Source organism: Apiospora aurea (genome assembly GCF_038362705.1).
Source record: "Apiospora aurea strain CBS 24483 chromosome Unknown utg000011l_segment0_segment0, whole genome shotgun sequence".
NCBI classification, from domain to species: domain Eukaryota; kingdom Fungi; phylum Ascomycota; class Sordariomycetes; order Amphisphaeriales; family Apiosporaceae; genus Apiospora; species Apiospora aurea.
Window position 1 is genome coordinate 403904 of NW_027117398.1, and position 25419 is coordinate 429322.

The 25419-nt window shown below is 53.6% G+C and overlaps 5 protein-coding genes across 5 annotated transcripts; 3 read left to right on the forward strand and 2 right to left on the reverse strand.

The window, feature by feature from the left end:
* Nucleotides 1-1105, forward strand: PG986_015112 (Peroxisomal membrane protein PMP22; the record flags this gene model as incomplete). Its single annotated transcript, XM_066851334.1, has 2 exons — nucleotides 1-246; nucleotides 341-1105. The coding sequence occupies 2 exons, from the start codon at nucleotides 1-3 to the stop codon at nucleotides 1103-1105; spliced, it is 1011 nt and encodes a 336-aa protein (XP_066692423.1).
* A 13306-nt stretch (nucleotides 1106-14411) lies between these two features.
* On the forward strand, nucleotides 14412-15762 carry PG986_015113 (uncharacterized protein; the record flags this gene model as incomplete). Its single annotated transcript, XM_066851335.1, has 3 exons — nucleotides 14412-14424; nucleotides 14474-15498; nucleotides 15595-15762. The coding sequence occupies 3 exons, from the start codon at nucleotides 14412-14414 to the stop codon at nucleotides 15760-15762; spliced, it is 1206 nt and encodes a 401-aa protein (XP_066692424.1).
* Nucleotides 15763-19826: 4064 nt separating this feature from the next.
* On the reverse strand, nucleotides 19827-20264 carry PG986_015114 (uncharacterized protein; the record flags this gene model as incomplete). Its single annotated transcript, XM_066851336.1, has 1 exon — nucleotides 19827-20264. One exon carries the CDS (start codon nucleotides 20262-20264, stop codon nucleotides 19827-19829), a length of 438 nt encoding a protein of 145 aa, XP_066692425.1.
* Nucleotides 20265-22754: 2490 nt separating this feature from the next.
* PG986_015115 (uncharacterized protein) lies at nucleotides 22755-23027 on the forward strand (the record flags this gene model as incomplete). The annotated part of the gene is made up of 1 exon (XM_066851337.1): nucleotides 22755-23027. One exon carries the CDS (start codon nucleotides 22755-22757, stop codon nucleotides 23025-23027), a length of 273 nt encoding a protein of 90 aa, XP_066692426.1.
* Nucleotides 23028-23453: 426 nt separating this feature from the next.
* On the reverse strand, nucleotides 23454-25054 carry PG986_015116 (6-phosphogluconate dehydrogenase C-terminal domain-like protein; the record flags this gene model as incomplete). Its single annotated transcript, XM_066851338.1, has 3 exons — nucleotides 23454-23671; nucleotides 23814-24494; nucleotides 24637-25054. 3 exons carry the CDS (start codon nucleotides 25052-25054, stop codon nucleotides 23454-23456), a joined length of 1317 nt encoding a protein of 438 aa, XP_066692427.1.
* Nucleotides 25055-25419: the final 365 nt, after the last annotated feature.

Sequence of the window (25419 nt, forward strand, 5' to 3'; positions counted from 1 at the left end):
ATGACGATCAAGATTGAGCGCGACACTGTTCGCGACACGGTAATCAAGGGCACTGATTCCGTCTTCGACGCTGCCCACGCCGCTCGCGAAGCTGCCCACCAAGCCCGCGAGGCTGCCCGCGAGGTCGTCAAGGGTCCTCGCGATGGCCCTCTTCCCGGCACCACGGGCAAGCACCCCATCTCCGAGAGCATCGGCACTGCCATCACCGGCGGTAAGGCCATGGCCGGTACCAAGGGCTACATGATGGTGCGTATACTCTCTATCCTAACCTAAGGCCTCAATGCGGGTTTGTGTCTGGCCGGCTGGCTGACCGTGCTCGTCGCGTCTACTCTCTCTACAGGCCTACATCAACCAGCTCGAGAAGAACCCGCTTCGCACCAAGATGCTCACGGCCGGTACTTTGGCCAGTATGCAAGAACTGATTGCTTCGTTCCTCGCGAAAGACCGCAACAAGCATGGCAACTACTTCACCTCCCGGGTGCCCAAGATGGCCGCCTACGGAGCTCTGGTCAGTGCGCCGCTCGGCCACTTCTTGATCTGGTGTCTGCAAAAGACCTTCAAGGGCCGAACGAGCCTGCGCGCCAAGATCCTCCAGATCATTGTCAGCAACCTGGTCATCGCCCCGATTCAGAACTCCATCTACCTCGTGGCCATGGCCCTCATCGCGGGCGCTCGCACCTACCACCAGGTCCGCGCCACCGTCCGCGTGGGCTTCATGAAGGTCATGAAGGTCACCTGGGTCACCTCGCCGCTCTGCCTTGCCTTTGCGCAGCAGTTCCTGCCCGAGGCCACGTGGGTCCCCTTCTTCAACGTCGTTGCCTTCATCATTGGCACGTACATCAACACCATGACCAAGAAGAAGAGGCTCGCTGCCCTGCGCAAGAAGCACTTCGGCGACGACCGTGGCGACCGTGGCGACCGTGGCGATCGTCGTGGTGACGGCCGTGGCTCCAACATGGGCGGACGCCCAGAGGACTACCCGGGTCACCAGGGTCCTATGGGGCCCAACCCCCTTACTAAAAACAAAATACGACAAACCGCGAATGACGTTAATGCCCCCTGGACGAAGATATCCTCTTTTGGAGATATAGGAATGAGCTGGTAGTGTGTGCGCAAGTGAGTGAGTGTGCCTGTTGATGGCGTGATTGAATTTACCCCCCTTGGTTTTGTATATCCGGGATGTTCCAGCGTTATATGGGAAATACTATCATGGTTTCGAGGCTTAGCAAAAACGGGAGTCTCGCGGGTCTTGACGGCGAACTTCAACAGAGGAGATACTATGCTGCTTGTATAATCTTCTCGACCTGCTCTTCCCGCCTGCGAGCTTTGGAATTGATGTGTAGATAGCTTCGGAATGGAATTACTTATTTTTTTTTCACCTTCAACCTTGAATTAGTTAGTGCTACATCCGGCTACCGAACAACTGCACTGCATCGCCTCGCCTCGCCAACACTGAGTCTCACTTATTACAATATCTCACTGCCTGGATGCCGAATTTTGCGAGTATCTATGATGAGCACATCGTGAACCCCCACTACCAATGCAATGGTCTGTCTAGCTGACGACGATGGCCTGCTCCTCAAAAACACATGCGCTATAAGTCAACCGCACAGAAGCCACTAATGAGTCCCAGGCTGTCAGCCAACGTGGATTACCATACGCCTTGCTCTTCCTTAAATATCTACAGCTCCTCGCGACGAGATTCGCTCACTCTAGAATAACCTCACGGTTGCGCGTTTTTCTTTTCTTCAGTATGCAGCTGCCCACGCGACATGTCCCATGATTATTCCAGCAAAGCCCAGATGATGAACGAGGAGCCAAAAGCCAATCTGTCGAAATGGCGGTGCGGGAAATAACCCTGGGACAGAGGTTTCTGAATACGGACCACCAATACCTTTCGCCTTGGGGTGCATATCCCGCCCCGCGTGCGCCGGACTTCGGTTTGTAATGATAGTCATTGGCTCGACAGAGCCAGGACAATCCCTACCGTGGGCAAATTCAACAAACCGGCCAGCGTAGAACAACACATCATTCCGTCCATCTCTAAGACAAAGATAGAGGAATGTCAACGTGGGCGGTCGCTCGTCCAGTCCGTAACTTATGCGTACATGTAACACGAATACTAAGACCTCTGGCTATTTCTCCTTGGTTATGAACCCAGTGGTGGCTCTCCCGAGACGTACTGGCTTTGGTCGCGTCTCGCCCCCTTCGGACATGAGTTTGAAATGTTCCGAGGTTCAATCAGGAAGTCCGAGGATCGGGTTGGCTGAGTGGTCGAGCGTTCAGCAAATCCAAAGTGCGCGAAGACGCATTCTTCATTGGCTGCGAACGTCTCATGATCTACGGAAGTCGTGAGAGGAGGCTGTATGTATTACCCCCCAAAAGCTTCGGGACTTACCACCACCCATTGGGCATGTGCCCCAGGTAAATTTCTGCCGACTGTGATCTTATCGCTGCCGTGTATCTCTCTCCCGTTCATTCGTCCGCTCAACCACGCCTGTTTCGCCCAGCCACGACGATGTCCGGGGTGAACACGCTCGTCCACTGGGTTGTGTATGGTCTCCGGAGTGGCATTTCAAGTAAATGGCATATGTAAGCGAATTTCGGATTGGAATCTGGAACGGCATACCTCTCGCTCGCTTAATTCGCTTCCCAGTCGTCTGTCGAATAACAACAATCATGTTCTGAATCACCGCGATCTGCTTGAAAGCTTGTCACACGAGGACTGTTGGACAGACATACACAACTCAAGATGGACCGAGGCAACGAAACCAGCAGCAATATAATATAGGCCAGATGAAGAGATCGAAGTATTTGAGGCTCCGGCACAATCAATTCGAACAGCAGAAGTCCCCTGAACCACAAATCACAACCAGGAGGGCGTGTAACAACCCGCGGCCTGGATCAACCATTCCCACCCATGAGTCTTGTGATTATTATTCCTTTAGTTAACACTAGGGGCTGAAATAGTTGCGTCGTGCTGCTATTCTTGTCAGAATGCTAAGAGTGGGCTATTGCAGATGTTATAGACGCTGAACATGATCCTCGTGTGCCTCCAGGTACCCAATACGTACACGTCTCATCGCCCATGAACGACGGGGTGCGGCTTGGTTGGGTGTGCTAGACTGAGATGGTGACGGAACCTGAATGTCTTTGGAAGGCCAACATTTAATAAGAATTGACTTCCTCCAGAGACCAAACGTTTACGGGAGGTCGTCGGTAAGGAAGTCCCAACGGCGTGCCTCGGTTTATTGAACTAATTGTATTCAACGAACGAACGACTGGTAGAAATCATCCACGTGAGTTCCACCTCGCTTGAGTATGACGGTTGTTATTTTGTACTTCCTACACCTTCAGCCACGCAACTCTGTCCGGCATCGATGGCGATCTTCCGGATCTGACCAGTTGGACACCGAGAGGCCAAACGGCGAAGGAGGGGAGGATTTAGAACGATAGGAAAACTCCGTTGTACCTGACCCAATCCATCGCTCTACCGGCGTCTGTCGCCTCTTTCCCTTTCGGAAGTAGCAGCATAACATATAGTCAGAATGCGCAACAACTCGATCCCAAGAGCAAATTAGCACTTCTAGACCGGCTCCTGAGACTGATGGTGAAGAGTCCCTCTCGCGAAACAGCTGGGCCTATTAAGGATAGATGCAAGTAGCGTAAGGGGAAAGGCCCACAGACAACAACCAAAGGGACGAAGCCTCGACGAGCGAAACTCAACGAAGGAAGGCCAATGAACGAAACACATAGCATGTCCCAGTAATAATGAACCCGAATCGGCGTCTTGTTTTCTATGAAAATACCCCGGAGACAGAGTCACGACGATGGTAGGTAGGCTGATATTCCGCATGGGGAAACCATGGCCTGGTGAAACCAGAGAAGTTCTGAATAATAGGAGCGTCGAGAAGCAGTCGCAGTTACGTCGTCTCGGGAAGGTCGTCGGAATTTCCGGTATTACTTCGAAGCCAATGTCTGCGTCGCCTTTGTTGCGCAAGGCAACAGCAGATACGTTGGACCATTCACATCAACCCATCAACCCATCTTGCTTCTTCGTATGGCTTTGGCTCCCCAGTAGGCCACATAGAAGGAAGGGCCACGTACGACAGGGCCCATCCTCGGTGGTTCACCCGTTGTCCATCTGTGTACCTCGACTGGTCAGATGCCGCGCTTCTCAATACTTTGGTAGATGATTATGGCATATAAAGGATATATAGTAAGCTGACAAGCCCAATAAAGCATGCATAATGTGGTCAACAGCCTTCTTATACGTTGTATATAATCACATAGCTTACTACTGGTAGCTATTCTGGCGTAGCCTCTGTGGTCAAGCAGTCCGTCTTAGTATCCGGGATTGACAAACTAGTTCGCTTGGAGTCGACATAACAAGTCTGGACTGATTTGTGTGCATTTCGATATTCAGGGCGAGAGAAAGACCACAGGCCTTTCGTAAACAGGGAATACAGTTGGTCTTGGTCGAACTTCAGGAGCGGCTTCGGGGTTAAACGAGGTGTTGCGCACCATCCTCATCACACAGACGAGGTTCACCGATGAAGAGCGTATGCCGCCACCTTTGCTATGGTAGTGTAGTACATACACGCGTGAGTGGTTGCGAGGCGCGATGTTTGTTCATAAGATGTTGGTTGATGGGCCGAACCACAGGGCTTACCGGACCCCCCCTATCGTGAGGGAGAGAAATATGGAGGGAGCGCATAAGCGTGCAAGCACGACTGCCGTGCTTCGCTCATGTGGCCGCTCTGAACCGCCCTATTTCTCTTCGACGGGAAACAATGGGTTACTAAAGGAGATAATCTAGTTAGGGGGCTGGTCGTACTCTTCCGAGAACACTGCCGACGAATCTGTAGACAGGTCAGCTACTGACTTCGTTCTACATGGTTCTCGTTCTGAACATCCTTATTCTTGATGATGATGATATCACGGTAACCTTCGAGCAACATGCACCTAGATCCGTCATTGCTATTCTCCGCCCTGGAAGGAGGAGTCTAATGACCATCTATCTACTCGTCTGTGTCAGCCATCTGATAGCAAGTGGCACTCGGTGTCGTCATTGGATCGAGAAGCCGCATTGGTTCGCAAAAGGGACATGTTGTTTTCTCCCATCTCAACGAACGAACAGCTTTGCTGCTTCTGCATTTCGTTCGTTGAGAACCAGACACCCTTGGCCACTGCTCACGCGGGTATATCCATGAGAGATGGCCAAGACCAGCCAACCTGGTTTCTGATTGAGTAGTGACAGTAAGGACGAGTGAGCGTCAGATGAGTACAGGCATACACGTACGTACGTTTCCAACGTGCGGGCTGCCAAAGTCCAAGACGACTCAATCTGGCACGGAGACGTCCCGGTAGGAAGGAGCCATGCTGAACCATCGACGTCCGTCAAGTGCCGTCGTAGCAGCAAGTGCGTAGAGAACGAGGAAACAACAAGGTGGGCGGTCAGTTCCAAGGAGAACATAGGTGCTTGTCAGAACTGGCCGAAACAGTAGCAGCAAGAGTACATCGATTGACTCCGGGACGACCGAGCCGGCCGTCAGAGGAACTCTCGCTAAACAAATCTGCGTGATATCAAGATCAAGGAGTGCGCTGGGATACGTCGCCGAAACAAGCAAAAGAACATAGAGAAAGACCCACGGAGTAGAAGAAGTATATCGCATTGAAACTATCTGAGCGGGACCCGGGGGTGCGTTATTTGTCAGTAGATCAACCTACATGCGGTTTGGCAGTGATCCGAGGTCTATCTCACGACACATCGTACTACCCATCTATGGATCGGCGAAACGTCGCAACATCTCGGCGTTTAGCATCAGGCAAGTCAGGTAATGCATTTCTTTCCTTCTCTCATACAACGGGGTGACATGGAGTTGAGGTGAAGTTAGACGCTAGGCGAGGCGAGTCGGGCCAATATCACGTCTTGCGACATCAAGAATCTATGCATGCAGGGGAGGAGAAAAAACAAGAAAGTAAACAGGCACATCTCCGTCTCCGCATAACAAGGCAAAGTTTGGTTGAGTTCGGAAACATGACACGATTTCGGCACCGGCAGGTGGGCGCTTGGTGATCCGTCATATTGATTTGATATCTGTTCAACGCGAGCGAAGGGGCTACGATGGGCGGTCAGATGCGGGCGAAACAAACATCGGCAGCAAGCCTGTTTCGTACATTGGCGGCTTTTGCCGGTAGGAGCGAGCATCAAATCTCTGGGGCGGCCTGTTTTTGATGATGTGACCACTGAGATCGGCCCCCCCACAAACGCGATGTCACGGTCTTGGTGCCTGTCCCCAGTTGTGTATCGTCAAGAGCATCACGGTCAGTAACAGCAAGGACTGTGAGTTCATGCCTAAAGATGAGACGAACGGGTTCGGTTCGCTCTTCCTGGAGTGGATGGTGAACAGGCAGCATGAGCTTGAAAGACCACCCGCGAATCTCTCAGCGTAGCTTTGCTTGGTCGATCACCCCCTATATGTCGTCTTCGTTGACAAGACTTGTCCGGGTGTGACCTCCGCATCGCAGTTACCTTTGACATTGCGACGGCGGGAGCATCATGCTTCGCACTGAGTGCCATTCGATTTTGAGTATGATTTGGCCTTATGCCTTCGGACGAACCTGCCATGCGCCTTGGGTTCGAGATGGAGATGGACATGCAGTCCGGCGAGAGCCGTACGGCTCCCAGCTCATATGCGAGTCTGCGGGAGAACGACAGCGAGCAATAGTTGCTTCACAACCAGGGGTATGCTGGGCAATCTAGTGTGACCGGAAGGCGCCTCTCAGGGAGCGCGATGCTACCTCGAAGGCCTTTGCACGCTTGGTGAAGTAGCACTCATAATGTCGAAGGGGATCTGAAGTTTATGCTCGATGGACGGGTATATCAACGAACGGCTTATAGCAAGTATAACAGTTTCCAAATAAGGCCAATAGAAGCAGCCAGGGCGCTTAGATATTGTTCCCCAGTCGGCCGAAGGATACCATTTGGGAAGTAAGATCTGTTGCCAGGCTGACCGAAAGTATCCATGCCCACGACCGTTTTGGCAATACGCTCGCGAGATCGTCTGTTGAACAGCGGTTGTGATATCAATACGACATCATGGCGTTAATGCTGCCTGGGTGAGGTTGATGACGATGTACCGATATCGTCATGCTTCATCATGTATGTAGTGTGTACATACACCACTTGGGACTAGGCCTTGAAAGCATCGTCGCCAGGGTGGTAGCGGTAGCAGGTACATACCCGCTGATGGGGTCATGTTTCTGGATCGATGGTAGGCCGCAGAAACAAACGATGTTCACGCACTGAGATGAAAGGATCGGCAGAAAAGGGCATGGCGCTCTTTGCCTCCGAATCCGCTGCCGAACAGGGCGATGCAACTGCAGGCGACGAGAAGGCAGGCAGGTACATGTACATCCATCCATCCGGTACACCGGCGGCGAGTCTCGAAGGTTGGGGGAGAAGCAGCAGCAGCAGCCAGAGAGAGAGAGAGGCAGGCTGACACGACAGGCCGGCGCTTGTCTGTGCGGTTGCATGAGATCAAGAAGTCCAAGGCTGTCGCAGCAGGTCGCCTTGAATGTGGAAATTATTATGCGTAGGTAGGGTTGTGGTGGTATTGGGGAACAACGCAAAAGAAAGCTGGCATAGCACAGCAGTGAGCAGCAAGCAGTGAGCACTGCAGTGCTGGAGTAGCATCCTTTCGCGCAGCACCATCCCTTCCTTCAGCCAAGATTAGCCCGAGATTTAACATTGGGGGTGGCATAGGGGGTGGTGGTGTTCTTGGAGGGAATGTAACCCTCCTCGAGAAAATCCCCTATTAGCTGGACCGATGGGCAGGGGATCGACCCAGCCGGGTGGTGGTGGAGACTAAAGCCTCCTAGACTTCCCGGACTCCGATCAACTAACTTCCAAGTTCGTGATATCAAATACTGTACCTAGCTAGCAGGATGGGGCTTTCTGTATGGGGGTCTCTGCACGGGGGTCTCTGCACGGCTTCGGCAAGACTGAAGGGGAGGGGAGGGAAGGGAAGGGATGGAAACTAGCCAAACGTACGAACACCATCCATGTCCTCGGCAATAACGTATCATATTGTGGCTACTGCGGTGGCTGACGGGGCCGCACACATCACCACGCATGCTATGTATGCTGTTGGATATTGCCGGAAAGCGGTGCAAGTGCTGACAATCCAATAGTTGCGCACGCACTTGCGTACTCTCGAGCGAGCTCGCAAGCTGCACGGTCTTGTCCAGCCAGTAGTGTGATGCTAGACTCGGTCGGTACGGACGATCCAACCTGAGGTCTAAGGGCTGGAAAGCATGGACAGAAGCTGATTGCTGATCGCTTTGATGTCTATGCTCTCGCTCCTCATATTGCCAGTTGAGTCGGCATTGATGAGACTTCCCAAATCCGAATGTTGTTGGTGGTCAGTGGTAAGATGACCCATGAATCAGTCATCCGGGCTGACCGGCGGGACTTGACGGAAGGACCCGAAAACGCTTGACTTGATGCGTGTGTGCGTGTGCGTGTTTGTGCCGTAACTTGTTGCGATGACATGAAGCAGGGCAGACAGCTGATGCAATGACGGGCATTGCAAATTAGCATCATCCAGCTCGTCGGGACAGCAGCCTAGTTGGGACAAATATTGGCATGTGGCAGTACGTAGTACGATTGATTAAAGCTTGGTCAGACCCGGTACGGTGCGTCTGGTGTCGTACGAACGAACGAACGAACGAACGAACGAACGAACGAACGAACGAACGAACGAACGAACGAACGAACGAACAAGTGCTTTCGAGCTGATCTCATCTCTGTGCGCCAGGTGCTATCAAGATTTCGCGGCATGCAAACAAATCCAAGCTTGCCTGTTGGATTTTAGTGGTGACTGCCCGGCTGTGTGTGTGGGGGAGACAGGGATGACAGGGAAACCGAGAGCGCTAAGAGGGAGCTTGGGCCCGCACCGTTGAGGGAAAAAATAGCTGATCAACTGGCGTCGCCGAGAAAGAGTGGGATGCCCTAGCAAGCTTAGATCCCATCTGGGAAAAAGTGTAAATTGCTTCACTTTATGCATTCATGCACCCATCACCAAACGCCTCTGCCTGCCTGCCTGCCTGCCTGCCTGCAGTACGTGCCCGCGCGGGAGCTTCTCTGGATGCGGAAAGATTGGCGACACTATTGGATTCCGCATGATGTCCTCATTTCTGTGGGGGAGGAGATGCGCAAAAAATAGAAAGAACGAACGAAGGAGAAGGAAAGCAGGAGAAGGGAGTAGAGCAAGGAATGATTTACCGGTCTGTTGGGCTCCTGTCGTGTCGTGTTGTGTCGTCCGGCAACCGTAATTGCAACTCAAAAGCGGCTGAGGATGGACAATGCGCGACCAACGCGATAGAACGGGGTCGCTGTCACTCACGTCGACTCGGGACGAGCAGTTGCCGGACCAGGTTCGGTTCCGCCCATTTTACCGCAGTCACTCCTCGCTGCCTCACATCAGGCCAGGCCAACGGCACAGTCTTTCAAATAAACATCATTGGCAGCGGAGATCGTCACCAGGAACCCAACCGGGGGCCGCTATTTGGAATCTTCTTTTTCTTTCCTTTTGGCACTTCCCTGGCCGGCTACTGGCTGGTGTGCAGTCGCAGCCAGCTCCGTAGCCCCCCTTCTTGAGACGGTGCCTTGCAGAAACCCATCCGGATGGTATGATGCGCATTATTGAGCAGGGTAGTTCGGGTAGGCAGGCTTCCTGGTCGGCCCTGAGATTGACTTTTTTGTCAAGGGTTCCTGCTGCTGCTGCTGCTGCTGCTGCTGCTGCTGTTGTGCTGCAAGGCCCCCCATCCAGCCATCTGCCCGTCGTTGTCCGTCTTGTCCGGCTAAGACCTGACTGGACCTAAAATGGGGCGCCCTGGAGGTGGCTTAGCCTTGTCAAGTCTCCAGATCTGTGGCCCCACACCGGCCTTGGCCTTGTCTGTCCAGGTTCGTATATGCCGATGGAGTGGTGCAAGAGGATGTCTGCTCATCGTCTGTCGCGACGCCTTCCTGAAGCATCTTCACGAGGTTACATTTGTACGACCAAGATAGGTTTCGACTTCGTCGCCGAGTCGCCCGCCTTGCGTCTGTGAAGCACTGCGGCCAGGTGCCAAGTCCACAGGGCGTGCTGGTCTGCTCCTCCCAAAGGATTGGGCACTTCTTTCTGTAGGGGCTTGCTTGGGTAAGTGGGGATGAATATGAATATGCCTGTGTGGGTGTGGGTGTATATGCACGCATGACAGCAGCTCGAAATCACCCGAGAAGCATTGCTTGCAGATATGGTGGTGTGCAAAGAAAATGCAAGTGGGTATGCGCGCGTGCATCAAGAGCCTAGGTATGCAGAGGGTTCAAGGTGAGAGATGATATGATGTGATGGCATGTCTCCATTTCAGCCGCCCGTGGTTTGCATGCTTCTTTTAGCACTCAGCGCGGGATGCGATACCTGGCAAAACCCGGAAAGCGCAGATCAGACACTTGGGACTCGGTCGAGAATTCGTGGCGGACCAAGCAGAGGCTGAAGAAGCGTGGAAGCCATTGGCATTGACCCCAAGTGAAGCCGGAGATCACAATGCGGCCCTCATGATGCCGAGTTCTGATAGCGCTTTACTAGCTAATCTTCAATCCATGGAGCTCCTATCGTAGTGCACGCGGGTAAGTACGATGCATTAATGGTGCTGGTTGCCCAAGCCTGGGTATCCTGGGCGCGGAACAAACAGCAACGGCTTACCCCACGAACAGTTATGTGCTTTGAATAAAATACAAATCAAGCAACGTATGATGGACGTCCAGGGTCATGGGTATAGCCGTTTCTTAATACATCGGACAGAACATAACAGCAGCAGATGTGCCTGGGTAGAATACTTCAACGAACGATCATTATGTCGCTCGCACCGCACCAAATCTAAAAGACATTTTGACAGCCTGTCAAAGCGGCAGATCGAGCGAAGTAGTTGGGACGAATATAGCAAGTGACTCGTATCAAATCCAATTAATGGAGGTACTGTTAAGTAGGTCTCCTGCAGGCCTGGCCGGGTCCCTCGTCCAGATAACCGGATACCGGACAGGCTAAGAGAGGGAGGGGTTCATGCTTCTAGAAGGAAAGAAGATAAGGCACACCACACACACCACACACACACACACAGAGAGAGAGAGAGAGACACCAGACAGTATGATGATGCTATCCAGCTGCATACAACCCACCTCTCTAACCTAACCTAGTATTAAACCCGTGCATCATACCTATCGGATCCGTGCCTACGGCTGGCTGAGCTGAGATTTGACAGTTCGCGCGCGTACGGAGTACAGATAGCCGCAATGGTACTGCACTTGCACTTCCAGGAAGACGGAAGCCTTTCCAGCAGCCTGTTGAGCTTGGGACGCCATAAGACTTTGGCAATGTCAGCCGGCTTGTTGTTGAAAAAAAATAAATAAAAAAAAATAGATGAAATACTTGCAAGCTATTTTTAGGACAGGATTCCCTGCCTAACTTACGTCCTTAGCAAGTGACCAGGCGATTGGGCTACCGGGAGTCCAGTGGCTTGTAGTCACTATCTGGAGGGGAAGCCATCAAGACCGAGTCGCCCTTAGCAGGTAACCCTTTTCCTTTTCGGCATCTTGTTTGCGATGCTATAATGGATGGTCATGTGCATCATATTGTCTTAGCGACCGATATTGCCCAATGTGAATCTGGGGAAATGTCCATTTTGGGATCTGGCGTTGCTCGTACCTGCATTTCTGGTCGGACTTATCCGCTCGCACCTGCTGCAGTTGCAGATTGGCCCATCTCCACCTGCCTGCGCATCTCTCGCCCGCACCTTTTCCCTCGCCCTTCTCCCTACCTCCTGCATACATGCATACAATGCAATCATCACCACCACCACCACTCTCACTCGCGTCTTTCAGCCCCGAAAGGGTCCAACCGACCTAACACTATTCTTGACAATTCCATCCCTACCACGACTCTCGCTCACTTATGCACGGCCGCGATCCCCGTCTTGCCGCGCATCCATGTCGGCGCTAGAAGCAATTTCTTTCTTTCCAGAAGCTGAGGGCACGCATAACACTGCTTTTAATTACCTGGGTATGTTGAAACGCGTTTCGTTCATGCGTATCCATGGCACTCCAATGCCCGGGCCCCCTCTCACACCGACTGACACCTCCAAGACGCCTCTGCTTTCTGCTCTGCACGCCTCTGCCTGCTTTGCCGCCCTTCCAGCTCCCCTCCCGGTGTGTGCGTGCATTGATCCCACGATATTGGGATGGGAGATGGGCTCGCGAAGAAAAAAAAAAAAAAAAAAGAAAACCAAGGACTGTCGACCACGCCTGGCCAACGTCTCCGTTATTCTGCTCGCACTATCCGCCGTTGCCAACATGCTAACACATCTACACAGTACTGGGCTCTGCACGCACGCCATTGACAATATCCACCTCGTAGCATTTCCTGCTTCTATTCCTAGGTACATCCGTGCCGTCGCCATGGCCTGGAGACTGTCAATTGGCTGAAAGCTTTCGAGCACAACTCCCAAAGAAAAGGCCATTATACTTACTGCTTCTGGAAAGTCCCGACTTCAATTCCTACCCTTCACGTCGTCCCTTTTCCACCACCGTGTGGGGGACCAAAGACACGTCAAGAATTGAGTTGTGGAAAGAAAGCAGGTACATTGAAGTCAAGCCCGTCATCAGCCTCATCTCTCATCTCACGTACCATTCGCACCCACACCCACCAGGTACCGGCGCGGTTTCGACCTGCTGCTCCCCAGCCCGTCCATTTACCTACATGCGGTACCACCACCACCACCACTTTTCTCTGCTGCATCGTCAACTTGGTCGGTTAATGTCATGACAAATGAGGTTGGAATCATTCTCCGTCACCACGCGATGTCACCATTCGAGACTGGTGATACTCTGCGCTGGCTTTGCTGTCCGCTCCTTGTTTGAGTCCAGCCTCGCCCCACGCCCCGTTTCAACGGCGGCTGAGGAATTGTGGTTCGAGTACCAGTCCCGGGGCGTGAGATGTATCCCGACAAGCTGCCAGCGCCAGACAAGTCGTCAGCCTGTGCTAACTGTGGCTAAAAGATTCCCCTTTAGTGGCAAGTGCCCATGTTCTTCTGGTCGGCAATCGGGCAAGGGGGAAGTCACCTGTGGCTGCTCCATTTACCAAGCTTAGCAGACCCGCCTCGCCCTATGGCGTGTCAGGATCGCGATTCTTTATTCCCTTGATATAACCCACCCCGGTAGCATTATAGCCCCCCCTTCCAAGCGGAGCGCGACAAGTTCACCCACTGCTCCATAGCCGTTGTACTTTCTACTTCAGCAGCTTACGACAAGGTCCTGCCCTGGTACCTGACCCCCCCCCCCGACCCAGCGACCCTCCAAGATTCAACACTGTTCCTCGACTTGGGTGGCCCTGCTACCCTGGTCCGAAGGATGGCGCAGGGGTGCCGCTGTGTGAGTGCTGCGAGGCCAGCAGCCGAAGATTCGCTTCTTATGCTCTCTGCCCAACTGCATGGCAGGGCTTGTTTCACTCGTTCTTTCTCCATTCGGTTACCCTCCATGTATCGCTCTCTGCCCTTTTCTCCCGAGAGGTACCTCACTTCGGGCTCCAAGTGGGCCAGGGTCAAGCCAGTCGTTGCTAGATTTTTACGGTACTGTCTAGCAGTCAGGACTCGGCGGGTTCGAGTCTTGCCCTTGCGGCCTGTGGACGTTGAGTCGGTTGGCCCTGGTTGCATCATCACCAACCCCCTGTCAGGGTACCGTTTCTATAAGCAGAAAGCAGCCCTTGAGCATAAGATTTTCAAATTATTCTACCGTCATCTCAGAGCTAGGTGACCATTTCTCCACTCCCGCTCAGGAACGATACTTGTCTGTTCGTCGCACATGGGGAATCATCAAGCTGCTTTAACTATCTGGTTGAAAAGAGAAACCAGTATTAAGGTACCCGCCTGTCACGTCCCAAGCTGGTCCCTGTCCCGGAAGAAGAACGATAAGGAACAACATCAGACGATATAATGCAGACGTCGCCCGCTCTTGCTTATTCTGTGTCCCGACTCACTTTGTCTGTCACCATATATTAGAAGCAGCTAAGATAACTCGAAGGAGGAGGACAAACAAGTTTTTTGTTTACCTAGGCAGAAGACGACAACTACTTCTACTACTATTTTTACGGTGGCAACTGGATGTTTCGAGGTGGCAAGAGTTGCCTTGGATCAGACTTATTATTCCCTTGCCCGAACCCTCTGTTAATCGACCACACGACGAGTTAGGCTTGCTTGTTTGCTGGCCTGCTTACTTTTACTGGACGCTGACCAACTATCTACGACGATCGAATCCCACATCAGCCTGCACCTCGCAACCGGACACCGACTGGCTGCCGTGGTACCACCAACACATGTACCGGGCTTGTGGGCAAGTAGAAGCCCCGCCGCCAACGCATACCTCCTCGACGACCAGGCAAGACGGGCACCATTTTCTCCTCACGCGACAAAGGTCCTCCCACCCCCCAACTATCTCCCCAGCAGCAGCCCCGAGGGGCTCAAGTCCACCAAATTCTTTCCATTCAGAGCCCGGCGACCGTCCAGAGCGGTTCGCTCTGGCGGAACCCATGTATCGGAGACACGCTGGCGGGCAACTACCGAGTAGGACCGGACTACAATGTCGGTTACTCTCCACAGGGAACACATGCGGGCGAGCAGCAACAGCAGCAGCAGCAGAGCCAGTCTCAACACGCCTACGACACCCACCACCACCACCGAGGGAATCCGCTTCAGCATTCCGGGCCGTCCAGTCTTCATGAGCAGACCCCGCCGCACACTCACCACACCATGTCTCAACACCATGCCACGACGCCGCACCAGCACCAAATACTGATGGACGCGTCCCATCTCGGCGGCCTTCCCGGGACCAGGCATATGGGCCACCCGGGGCCTTCACATTATGGTGCACCCGGCCCGTCCCATGGCCTACCGCTCTACCCGTCCATGACGCCGACGCAACCGCAAAGCGCCGGCTCCAAACGTAGCAGGCCCGATGATCTGGACTTGACCGTGTCCGGACTCACGGATCTGGACCAGAGTGACCTGGACTCGATGCAGCAGACGCCCATGGGCAGCGCTTACACCCACGCACCCCCGCCGCCCGGTGCGCCGCCCACACACCACCACCACCGCCTGCCAGACCAAGGGCCACCCACAAAGATGATGCGACGAGACGGCGGCGACGGGGCCCTGTCGAGCGGCGGGGGAGGCGCCCCTAGTGTGGTAGGCCAGGTGGGCATGCCGGCGCCGGCTCCCAGGCCGCGAGGACCCAAGCTCAAGTTCACGCCGGAAGACGACCAGCTCCTGATAGACCTGAAGGAGAACAAGAACCTGACTTGGAAACAAATCGCCGACTTCTTCCCTGGAAGATCTTCCGGAACCCTGCAAGTCCGTTATTGCACTAAACTCAAGGCCAAAACGACGCAATGGACGGACGAAACAGTAAGTTCATTTCTTCCCTCTTCACAATGAAATTGCCTTCCTGCAATCAACTATATCCCTTGGAAACAACACAGGATTTGCTAACATGTTCTGTAGGATCAAAAGCTTCGAACTGCTCTAGCGGACTACGAGAGCGAGAAGTGGCGCATCATCGCGAACAAGGTCGGCACCGGGTTCACACCCGTCGCGTGCCGGGAACGAGTGGAGCAGCTCATGGGCGGCGGCGGTGGCAGTCCGGAGGAGGGTGTGGGCGAGGACTTATAGCAATCAGCGTCTCCGCCAGGGGTTTCGGCCCCTGGGTCCGGGGACACCATCTATCCACAACAGCTCCAGCAGCAGCATCATCAACACCAACACCAGTCCCATGGGATCCAGCTTCCGGGACCCAGCGCCCTTCAGTCGGCGCATGGGATCCGGTGACGAACGATAGCGAGATCACGAAGGATGACGGCGGCAGCAGCATGAGCAGTCGGCGAATCGATTGCGCCTGTTGTCCTTCCTCCCGACAATGACCGAGCGCAGGTGGTGGTGGACACAACAGTCCAATTTTCCAAACGTCGTTGGCCAGCAAGCCAATTTGGCGAGGCCGGTTCTTTCCAAATGCTTCTACAATCTTGCTCTCGAGCTGTACGACAACGACGACGTTTTCAGGGGGTTTTCCAGTTGGGGGCGGGGATTCTACAAGTTTGTGAGGGCGACGGCGCGCGACTTCATCTTTTTGAATTAGAGATACCAAGAGGACCCTACGGAAAGGGGGGTTCTGCAATGTTTTGACACCTTTTTTTACCCTGACGACGATAGAGATTATGTGGGACTTCCGTCCTATTCACGATACCTTCCCCTTTTTTTTCACCCCTTCTCCTGTCACCAATCAATTTTGATCGAAACAATACACGCTGTAATACTTATACCTACATACAATACCCATGACACGACACCAACCACGACACACACCCCTTTTTACTCATCACGATCAATGTCCAATAATACCCCCGATATCTATTTATATATATACCTCTTTCCCTTACTATTACACAGGACGAGGGTGACGGAGCGACGCAGCGATGCATTGGGTGGAGCGGAGGAATTCTACTACATCTATACATATTTTCTTGGCATCTACTTGTTCAATGAGGGGCAACCGGGGGCAACACATATTCAAATGGGTAGATGGGGACGAGGCAATTCAAACGGCAGAACTTCAAAGATACCCCGGGATCGAGTCCGCGAAAGCGTTTTGTTTTTTGTTGTTCTCATTTGTTGCAACTACTGATTGTCTGCAGGGAGGGAGAAAACGGAGGAACAGGCGCGGCGCGTCTGTGATCACTACTACTTACTAGTTACTCTACACCAAGAACCACTCATCAACAGCATGAACCAAAGAAGAATGCTCAGATCGTCACAGTGAGTCACCGTCTATGAAACAAGCCGAGATGTTCTGGAAGCGGGTGGGGGGACGGGAGCATCGCAAGCTACGGCTAGCAATATGCTTGCAGGGGGGACTCGGCAACCGATTGGGGAGGAGAATTGGCCCTTGGCTTATTACCAGGTGAACGCATCACCAACCCCTCCGCCATGTCCAGCTATGCTGGACAGACGGGGGCGGCATGATGTATTACCATGATAACATACCACCCTCTCAAACTTTGTGGTTCTCTTTTCATCCACGTCAACCCAAGGGCCGCGCCAAAAGAAACAGTAGTCGCCGTTCCCGAATCTGATGCTCGCTTCAGCAAGTCTGGGCTGGGCGCGCGTTAATGCCGTGCCGTGCCGTGTGTCAGTCAAGCAAGGAAGGTCCCCAGAAAAAAAAAGAAAAAGACATCATGCCACACACACACCACCCAGCAAAAGGCAGCCACAGTTTCCCAGCCCAGCCCTCCTGCAGGCTTGCTTGTTTCGTTTCATCTTTTTCCTTATTTCCCCGCTTACGGGCTTACTCTGCACGCTTGTTTGGCTGGACCGTTGAAAGTCTACGAGTGGTTGCTTGCCGAGACGGCTTGGCAAAGTCGAGGGGAGAACAATGCATGCACGCAGTGAGTGGGTGGCAGCGACTGGTACTTTGAGAACAGACAACTACCGACGTTCCTTGCTTGAAACAGGCAGGCGAGCTGTCTTGTGTCCTTGTATTACTTACTATATGTACCTTCATCTATATCTGAACCAAAAACCTTCGGTGGCTGTTTCTCTCTTCACCCCCATGCTCCATTGCATGGCGTTCCAGCCACCATCACTTTACTAGGTGCTACTCACTTGCCTGTCGCCGAGGGAGGTCCTTTTGCCCCCTTCAGACGAGTTGGGATATGAGGGATTGCTACATTATTGGTCGCGCTATCCTTAACGCCCAAGTATGCATGAATCGCAGCCGAGAGAGAGAGCGGGGACTGCGTGCTGTAAGAAAGGCGGCCGACCGGCCCCCACCATGGGACCCATGGAACCCATGGAACCGGGAGGATGGTCAGTCACGTTGTCTACTTATCTCACAATTAGTCCGGCGTTCAACCAGACGAACCTTATTACCTGGTATCTCATTCATATATCTGTTGTACATAAATGTTCTCGAAGCAGCAGGGCTTGAGAGAGAACGCACACGGGTACCCCTGCCGGATGAGGCCGCAGGGGGGTTGGGGGGTTGGGGGGTGAGGTTCTTTCTCCATTTCCCTTTCCAGACAACAACATGTGGCATATTTTCTTCTTTTGATTACAGCCTCGCAATTCTCTATGGCTCGCTTAGAGAATGCCGTTTGGGTGGTTTCACCGGGCTGGATCTCCTGTCACCCTAGAAATATCCGACATCGGGTTTCTTCTTTTTCTTCAACCTTGCTGCTACCTCTTCGAGGGCAACAAGGCGAGAGATCCCCGGTAATGTATGGTTCAAGGGCGACAGAAGTTCCCCGGTGCAAGTAAGGAAAGAAAGAAGAGAAGCAGAAGCAGAAGCAACGATGGTGGTCCTATAGTTCCAGCAGCAGCGTAAGGCGTGTTCGTGGCCAAGTGGCGCAGAATGGAATGCGCGCATATTCTTCCATCCTGTAACGCATGTCGATCAAATTCTATATTTAAAACCCTCCTTCAACGATGGCGACAGGTTTAGAAGCCAAAGTCCTTGTTCTCAAAACTTTGCGCCTCACGCCTCACACGCCTCACAAAGCCTTCTCGGTCGAGACAGGTGGAAGGCAAAACCCGAAAAAAGCGTGGGTGGTTGCTTATGCACCCCATTGTTGTATGGAAACCGGTAGGGAGGCCAGGTTAGGATCTATGATGATCTAAGTGAGGTAGATCCTTTCTGCGGAGAGCTTGGATCGCTTGTTCGCCACGGCTCCGAGAAAAGCAGTAGCCCTGCATTTTGCCATCCAACCCCCCTGCCGCCGCCCGGTTTGTTCAACGGGGGTAAATCGTCAAATTTGCCCACTGTATGTAAAGTAGCCGATGGCTGCATCATCCAGCCCACCCCTGTGGCAAAGCTTGGGCAGCAGCCCCAGTTCTATCGCGGCAGGGAGGGTTGCACAGACAGGCCGTCCAGTAGCATATCTGGCGGCGGCCGAGTCAATGGTAGGGGTGCGCTCACACTGTGGCCTTTGGGCAGGCAACTCGAAGTAAGAGGTGGGATGCGGGATGTGTAGTGTAGCAGATACTTACATGACGGAGGATTCCCACGCTGGGTGGGTGGTAGTCTGAACAGGGATAATGGGAAAGAAGAAAAAAAAAAAAAAAGAGTCGCAGGGTTCTCTCTGTTAGTCAATTACCGAGTGTGTAGCATCCCATTTGCCGCGTGACAGCGGACTGGTGCAAGGTCGATACTTGTACGTCGTATATGTACGGACATTCGTTACCCGTTACGGCACCCAACGTCAGGAGGAAGAGTCGAGGGAATGCAGCGTGGCAGCCCGGCCACAGGACAGCTGCCGAGCGGGTCGCGCGGGGGGTCCACCGCCGGACGACCCCTACCTTGTCTTTCACGAGTCAGAGTCCAGTGCGGCCCAGTCAGCAGTCCCTTGCTCATCATCCAGGTGAGCAAACTCTTCGTGTCGGTGACATAGAACCGTCTGAACGTCCACTGGTTTACGCTCGTACTGTCGTTCGCTACCTGCCCAGTCCTGGAAAATTACCCTAAGTTGGTGTCTTACGTAGCATAGATGTCACCATGGCTGGATGTGCCGGCCGGAGTGGAGGATGTGCTGCTGGGTTCATAAGCAGCAGTAAAAAACAAAACGCAGACCCTCCCGTTTAACCTTGCAATTTCCCCGGTTTGTGGGCGACCGGAAACAGGTTTGTTGTCCGTCCGTGACGAGTTCAGCATGACCCCTTCTGCTGCCACCCACTGGCTGCTCCTTCTACTCCGTAATTTGATAAGAGCGGGCGTCACGGGCAGCAGCATTGGTTCTTGTCAAGCCCACCGTATGGGGAATCTCAGAGCCCGCTAGGGCAGGGGAGACGAAAGGCTGGAAACCCTCGCGCTCCAATGACATGAGGAAAGGGCAAGCGTGGTCTTCGCATCTGAAACCGAAACCGGTATTCCGCGGCAAGTTGAACAGACACGCCGATACAGAAAACGGGCGGCCGGTGGCTGACCTGCTGGCTTGGTGACCTGCTTTCTGGCATGCGTGCACCGCAGCATGTTTTGCTTGCTGCGAAGGTCTGAAAAGAGGAGCGGTCAGGCATGGCTGTCGTCTTGCTGGTAGAGAGGGAGCTGGGAGCTGGGAGCTGACGGGATGTACCAGGGATACCAGGGACACACAACCACTAGCTGGTGTGCTAGAGAGGGCATGCATCGCGTTTCTGGCAATTGGCCTGATGCGCGCATGCAGTACAGGATACACGGCGATGTTGTCAGTACTTGAGGACCGTCAAGCCACAGATGCGACCCAAGGCTGCAGGCTATGTGGGCTACCGACCAACTTGGTCGAGAGATCTCCCAAGGGCCCCGGCCAGGCCCCGCCGGTACATCGTCGCTTCGAGATTTGGTACCGGGGTACCATACCCAGCCATGCAAGCGAGGTGTGTAAGGTAGGTACTGTAGGTATGGTATCTTCATCCTGCAACAGGAGCCAAATGTCCATCTTCCCGCTTGCAAAATTACAACGATCCATCGTCGTTTTGAAAGAGGGATAGAGAGACAGACACTGGGACTGGCAGCTGACGTGTGCCTGTCCAATATTGGAACGTAGAAGAAATGAGAGTAAGAAAGTGGCGCTGAATGCTCCGTCAAACGGGCCTTCAACAACAGGTAGTACGATGAAGCAGATGCCTTACTGAGTATGCTCTTCGCAGTGGTACCCGTCGGATCGTCGCCAACTGCCGGCGGTGCTGCGGTGAGGGGTATCGCTGGTACTGTAGGTATCTAGCACTTGCTAGACAGGGAAGAGGCGCCCTTGTTTCGCTGGTAGCGATAGGGGAATTTCTTCCCTAGCCTCGCCTTGCCCTGCACTTGCGCCATGTTAGTGCCAAAGGGGATTTCTCTTTCTTTCTGGCCTGCGGGTAAGCGACCTTGTTGCTGCTAGCTAGCGAAGGCCCACCGACCAGACGGAAACCAGGTCAGGTTCAAAAGAAGCAGACAGGGGCAGCTGATTGGGCATCGTCTTAGATTCACTTCCCGGCCAGGCAGCACAGCGCACACGCGGAAGTTTCACGGCCAGCAGCCGCTGCAGGTCACATATGCGCGCAACATCGGACTTTCGTGGTGTACTCTACCCCGTATGCATGTAGGTGGATGTGCATGCACACATGGCGCGATAGCACAGCTTTGCGGTTTGCGGGTAGAAGTGGCTACGGCTGTAGCTGTAGCTGCGGCTGCATCTGGCATTTGTACGCGTTGACTGTTCCGCGAGGCTGCATCTGTACGAAGATGAAGATGATGAAGAAGAAGAAGAAGAAGCCCATGCACGCGCTTGGGCAGGTGCCTGCCGCTGGCCGATCGACTACGGTAGGAATACCCCGAGTCGTTAGGCGGGGAAGTGGGCCGCTGTTGTGCGAGCCCCCGGAGATCCAGCCGGCGGTGCGTTGTTCAGCATGCTTCGTTTCTTGTACCTGTGTTTCCGAATATGGAAATCAGAACGTGACTTGGTGACCGGCGAAAGAAATCGCATGTTTGTATGTGGTTCTCCAGTTAAACCGCATCATTCGATCTGGGAGTAATGAGCCTCGGGCTTGGGATCGGACGAGCTTTGCTTCCCAACCGGTTCAATATCAACCACCCTCACTCTCAAGCGTGCTTGCTAATCAAGTTGTTAGGAAGCCTCGTTTGCCGTTTGCATTGCTGATGGTGTCACAGTCTGAATAAAGCCTGTGAGTGAGTCAGTGCCAACCAAGGCTTGCTGCTACTGTACTGTAATCAGCGCCTGGTTGTAGCACCAGTCCAAGTTCCAATTCGGTTCGGCCAATCGGAGGTTTTGTTCTCGAATGTCAAGACGCGCTCAAGCGGCCGTCGGGGGCTTTTTAATGAAACGAAACGACTGCTACATATATCATATATTGCACGTATATGAAATACAGACTCTCACAAGTTCACACGAAATCTCTTTCAAAGGTTCATCATCACCGTCGTGCGGTAGGGGCTTGCGATGCGTGGCTGGTACCGGCTCGCTTACTCCCAAGATGGCCGACCGGACGATTCCGGTTCCTTGGACCGCAAATACAATAACACAATTTTGGGTCGAGGATGATCACCATTCGTTTCGTGACTCATCAGCGACCAATACTGGACGACACGAGCGCTTTGGACCCGTCGGAGATGCGGCTCGCACATGCCAGAGGAGTGCTCTCGTCCCAATGATTTGTTGGGCTGCTCCCGGAAAATCTTTTGGTTGTTGGCATACGTTGTGCCGCCCGGATATCATCCGTCAGCATGTGGCATAGGACCTCCAAGAGGAGAAGGCTTGTGGTTCCAGGGCGGGCCCTTGTGTCTAATACAGACGATTCGATGGTGGAATCATGCCGTCGTTTGGATTCAATCTGGATGCGTGTGCTGCTTCCTCGGCTGGCGATCTACCCGTTGGGCAGTGTAGCAGCGCATTGAGCCCGCCTCCGAAATGGGAAGCTTGGGTGTTGCAGCACGTCGAATGCACCACTTCTTCCCAGCCAGCCATTTGGGGGCAGTCGAGGCGGGTGGCACCGGTTCGCTTTCGCGTCTGCTGCTTCTCGCGGCTGCTCTGCTGTGGTGGCCGGCACAGCAGGTGGTAGTGAGACGTGTCCAGAAAAGCTAGGTACTCGCTACGATCCTCGCTCCTCGGTTCCTGTGACTCCTGTCAATAAGATGGCTGTTAATGCCCACCACGACCGCACCCCGTGCAACCCTGACTCCGCTCCGCAACTGCACTTTTCAAGCTTCGCTCGCCATTCACAAGTCACGAGCCTCAGCCCCAGCCGGCGACAAGCCGCCCCAAGTGGACTCATCACTGTCGCTCGACCGTTTGGTGCGCGGGCTACTGCAGGTGACGGCAGGTTCTGCGAACGAAGAGCATGTTGCTCAGTGGATCGCGCCCTCTGATGCGGCGTACATCCTGCTTCTGGCCAGCCGTGCAGATACCGACTTCTGAGTTGTCACGCATCATCTGCATAAATGTCGCAAGCATGGAATCAGATAGATTACCGGCTGCCCGTCTCGCCCTCTCATTGCACAATGGGAGACGAACAACGAGTCGACAGCTTGTTCCAGTGTGTGATGAAACCATTCCCTCGTACCCAATGGTGGCGGGGTGATATGAGAGAAAACCTTGTCTTAACAGAAAATTCGCTGACCGTTAATAACTGTCCTGATATTGGGAAACATTGTCAGACAGCATTGGCCACGCAACAGTCCGTCCACTCACCCCTGACGCCCGCCCACCTTTCCGATGGAGGATTTCTCAGTGCACTGTGTTCGGTAGCTAGGCTGTTGGAAGCATCCCACCCTGTAAGCCCAAAAATCAACGGTGTTCGGGCTCGATGTGGAAGTTTGGTCACAAGTACATACGTTCTCGAGTTCAGGTTGTTGATGCGAGAAGGCACCCTATCTCATCATGCTTAAGCGTAATCCCAGCTTCGACCATGGAGATTAACCTCTCGTGCGTCGGAAGCCGCAAGTTTGGGTCCAGTAAAGCAGCTGTCTCGACTAGCCAACCATTGAAGGCCCGTATCTCTGTCGTCTTGCCGGCTCGGACATCCTGGAGCATGGAGCTGGTGTTATCCCGCACCTTGACGCCTATTCGACTCGGGTCGTTAGTAGGGATCTCCTAGGCATATAACCTATATCATGAGGGTATGTAGGTGACTCTATAATGAGCCGCATACCTTGACCCTCCCGGGATTCAAAGATAGCAAGAATAAAACAGAAAGTCACTTACCAACATCCAAAACCATCGCGCGAAGACCACCAAAGGAGAACCGTTCGAGAAGACGCTTCATATATTCCTGGTCCATGATGCGTCCTTCCAGAATCTCGCTGCTGATTCTCTCATCCGAAACGAGAGCCTGGAGGACGCTACTGGCTTCCCGGATGAGCGAGTCGATGACTCTGCTCAAGGTCTCGTCGGCATGAGGCGGGAAGAGACCGCCATTCTTGCAACCCAAGGTTGCCGTAAGAGGGTTGATGACGCAGTTGATGATGAGCTTCTCCAGCTGAAGAATCCACAAGTCCCCTCTTGACACAGCCTTGCCATCGAGGTGCGGTGCGAGAGCCAGTTGGTTTATCAGGTAAGCAGCTGGGAATTCGCCGCCGGACTGCTGACCGTTCAATAGCACTGGCCCGACCGAGCACCAGGCCTGGGAGGCATGCACGCTCTGGAAAGGACCCGAGGAGGTGACGCCGTGGGTGGTGATGCAGGCAATCCAGTTCGGCCCATCGCCGCGGGGCCAGCGGTGGGCGCTGTAGTCGGCACCCTGCGGCGGCCACATGGGGCACATGCCGTTCTGCGTGAAGGCGACGGTGGATTTCGACGTCAGATAGCCTCGCAGCCTGTCGGCCTGGGGTAGAGCATCCTCGGCTTTTGTCGCCACGATAAGGTTGGAGATGCCATGACCCGCACCTTTCGACTCATGGCATTAGCATTTCTCTTACGGGATAGCTGGCTCGAACTCCATGTCTAGGGAACGTTTGCAATAAGCTGCGCCCTAGACCTTCCCATGATACACTGGAATAGGCAAGAATGAACGCCGAAAGTAACTTACCAGGCTCACATAAGGGACCCGAGACAGGCTTTTCCTCAGTCCACCACTCCACATTGGCATCGACGCAAGATCTCTCGACCCGCCCATCCCGCGTGATCTCAATACCCGGATTCGCATGCCACCGCTCCAGAAGCTCTCTGCGATGCACGACGAGGGTGATGGGAGGCGGATTGGGATTATGCAGCTTCGCGAGACTGCTGGCGAAGAGGCGGCCCAGGTTGCCGACCCCGAGGATGAAGATGCGTCGTCGCTCGGGATCCGAGCCATCCGGCAGTCTGGCTGGGGCATTGTCGGTTGTCGACGCTTTTAACCCTATGTTGGCCGCGTTCCAGGCGTATATAGGCGCGGGCTTCTCAGCATTCTTGTCTTCCAGGACAGACCTCAGCCAATCGGCCTGCTGGGCATCGCGGGAAGACATGGACAGGCAACGCGTCGTCATTCGCGCGGGAACGTGGTATCTCTGGGAACCAAGACTTATCCTCCGCAGTGGCAAGAACCATGAGTTCATGGACATAATTTCAAGGAAGCATTGAGGTCTGGACACGAAGACTTGAGGTCGAGTAAGTAGAAGAAGGACCAAAGTGTATTCCGGTTTATGGAGGGAAGTTGGTTAGGCGCGATTGTAGCATGTTGATTGCCCCTCTAAAGAGCCCAGGCCCACCCGCTACAACTAACTGCAGAAGGTGCCTTCCAGGTTGGATCGGGAATCTCATTTCGTCACATTTCCAGTTCTTATCAGCGGTTTCGGTGCATGTAATCAATGAACCATCAAATGTATTAAAT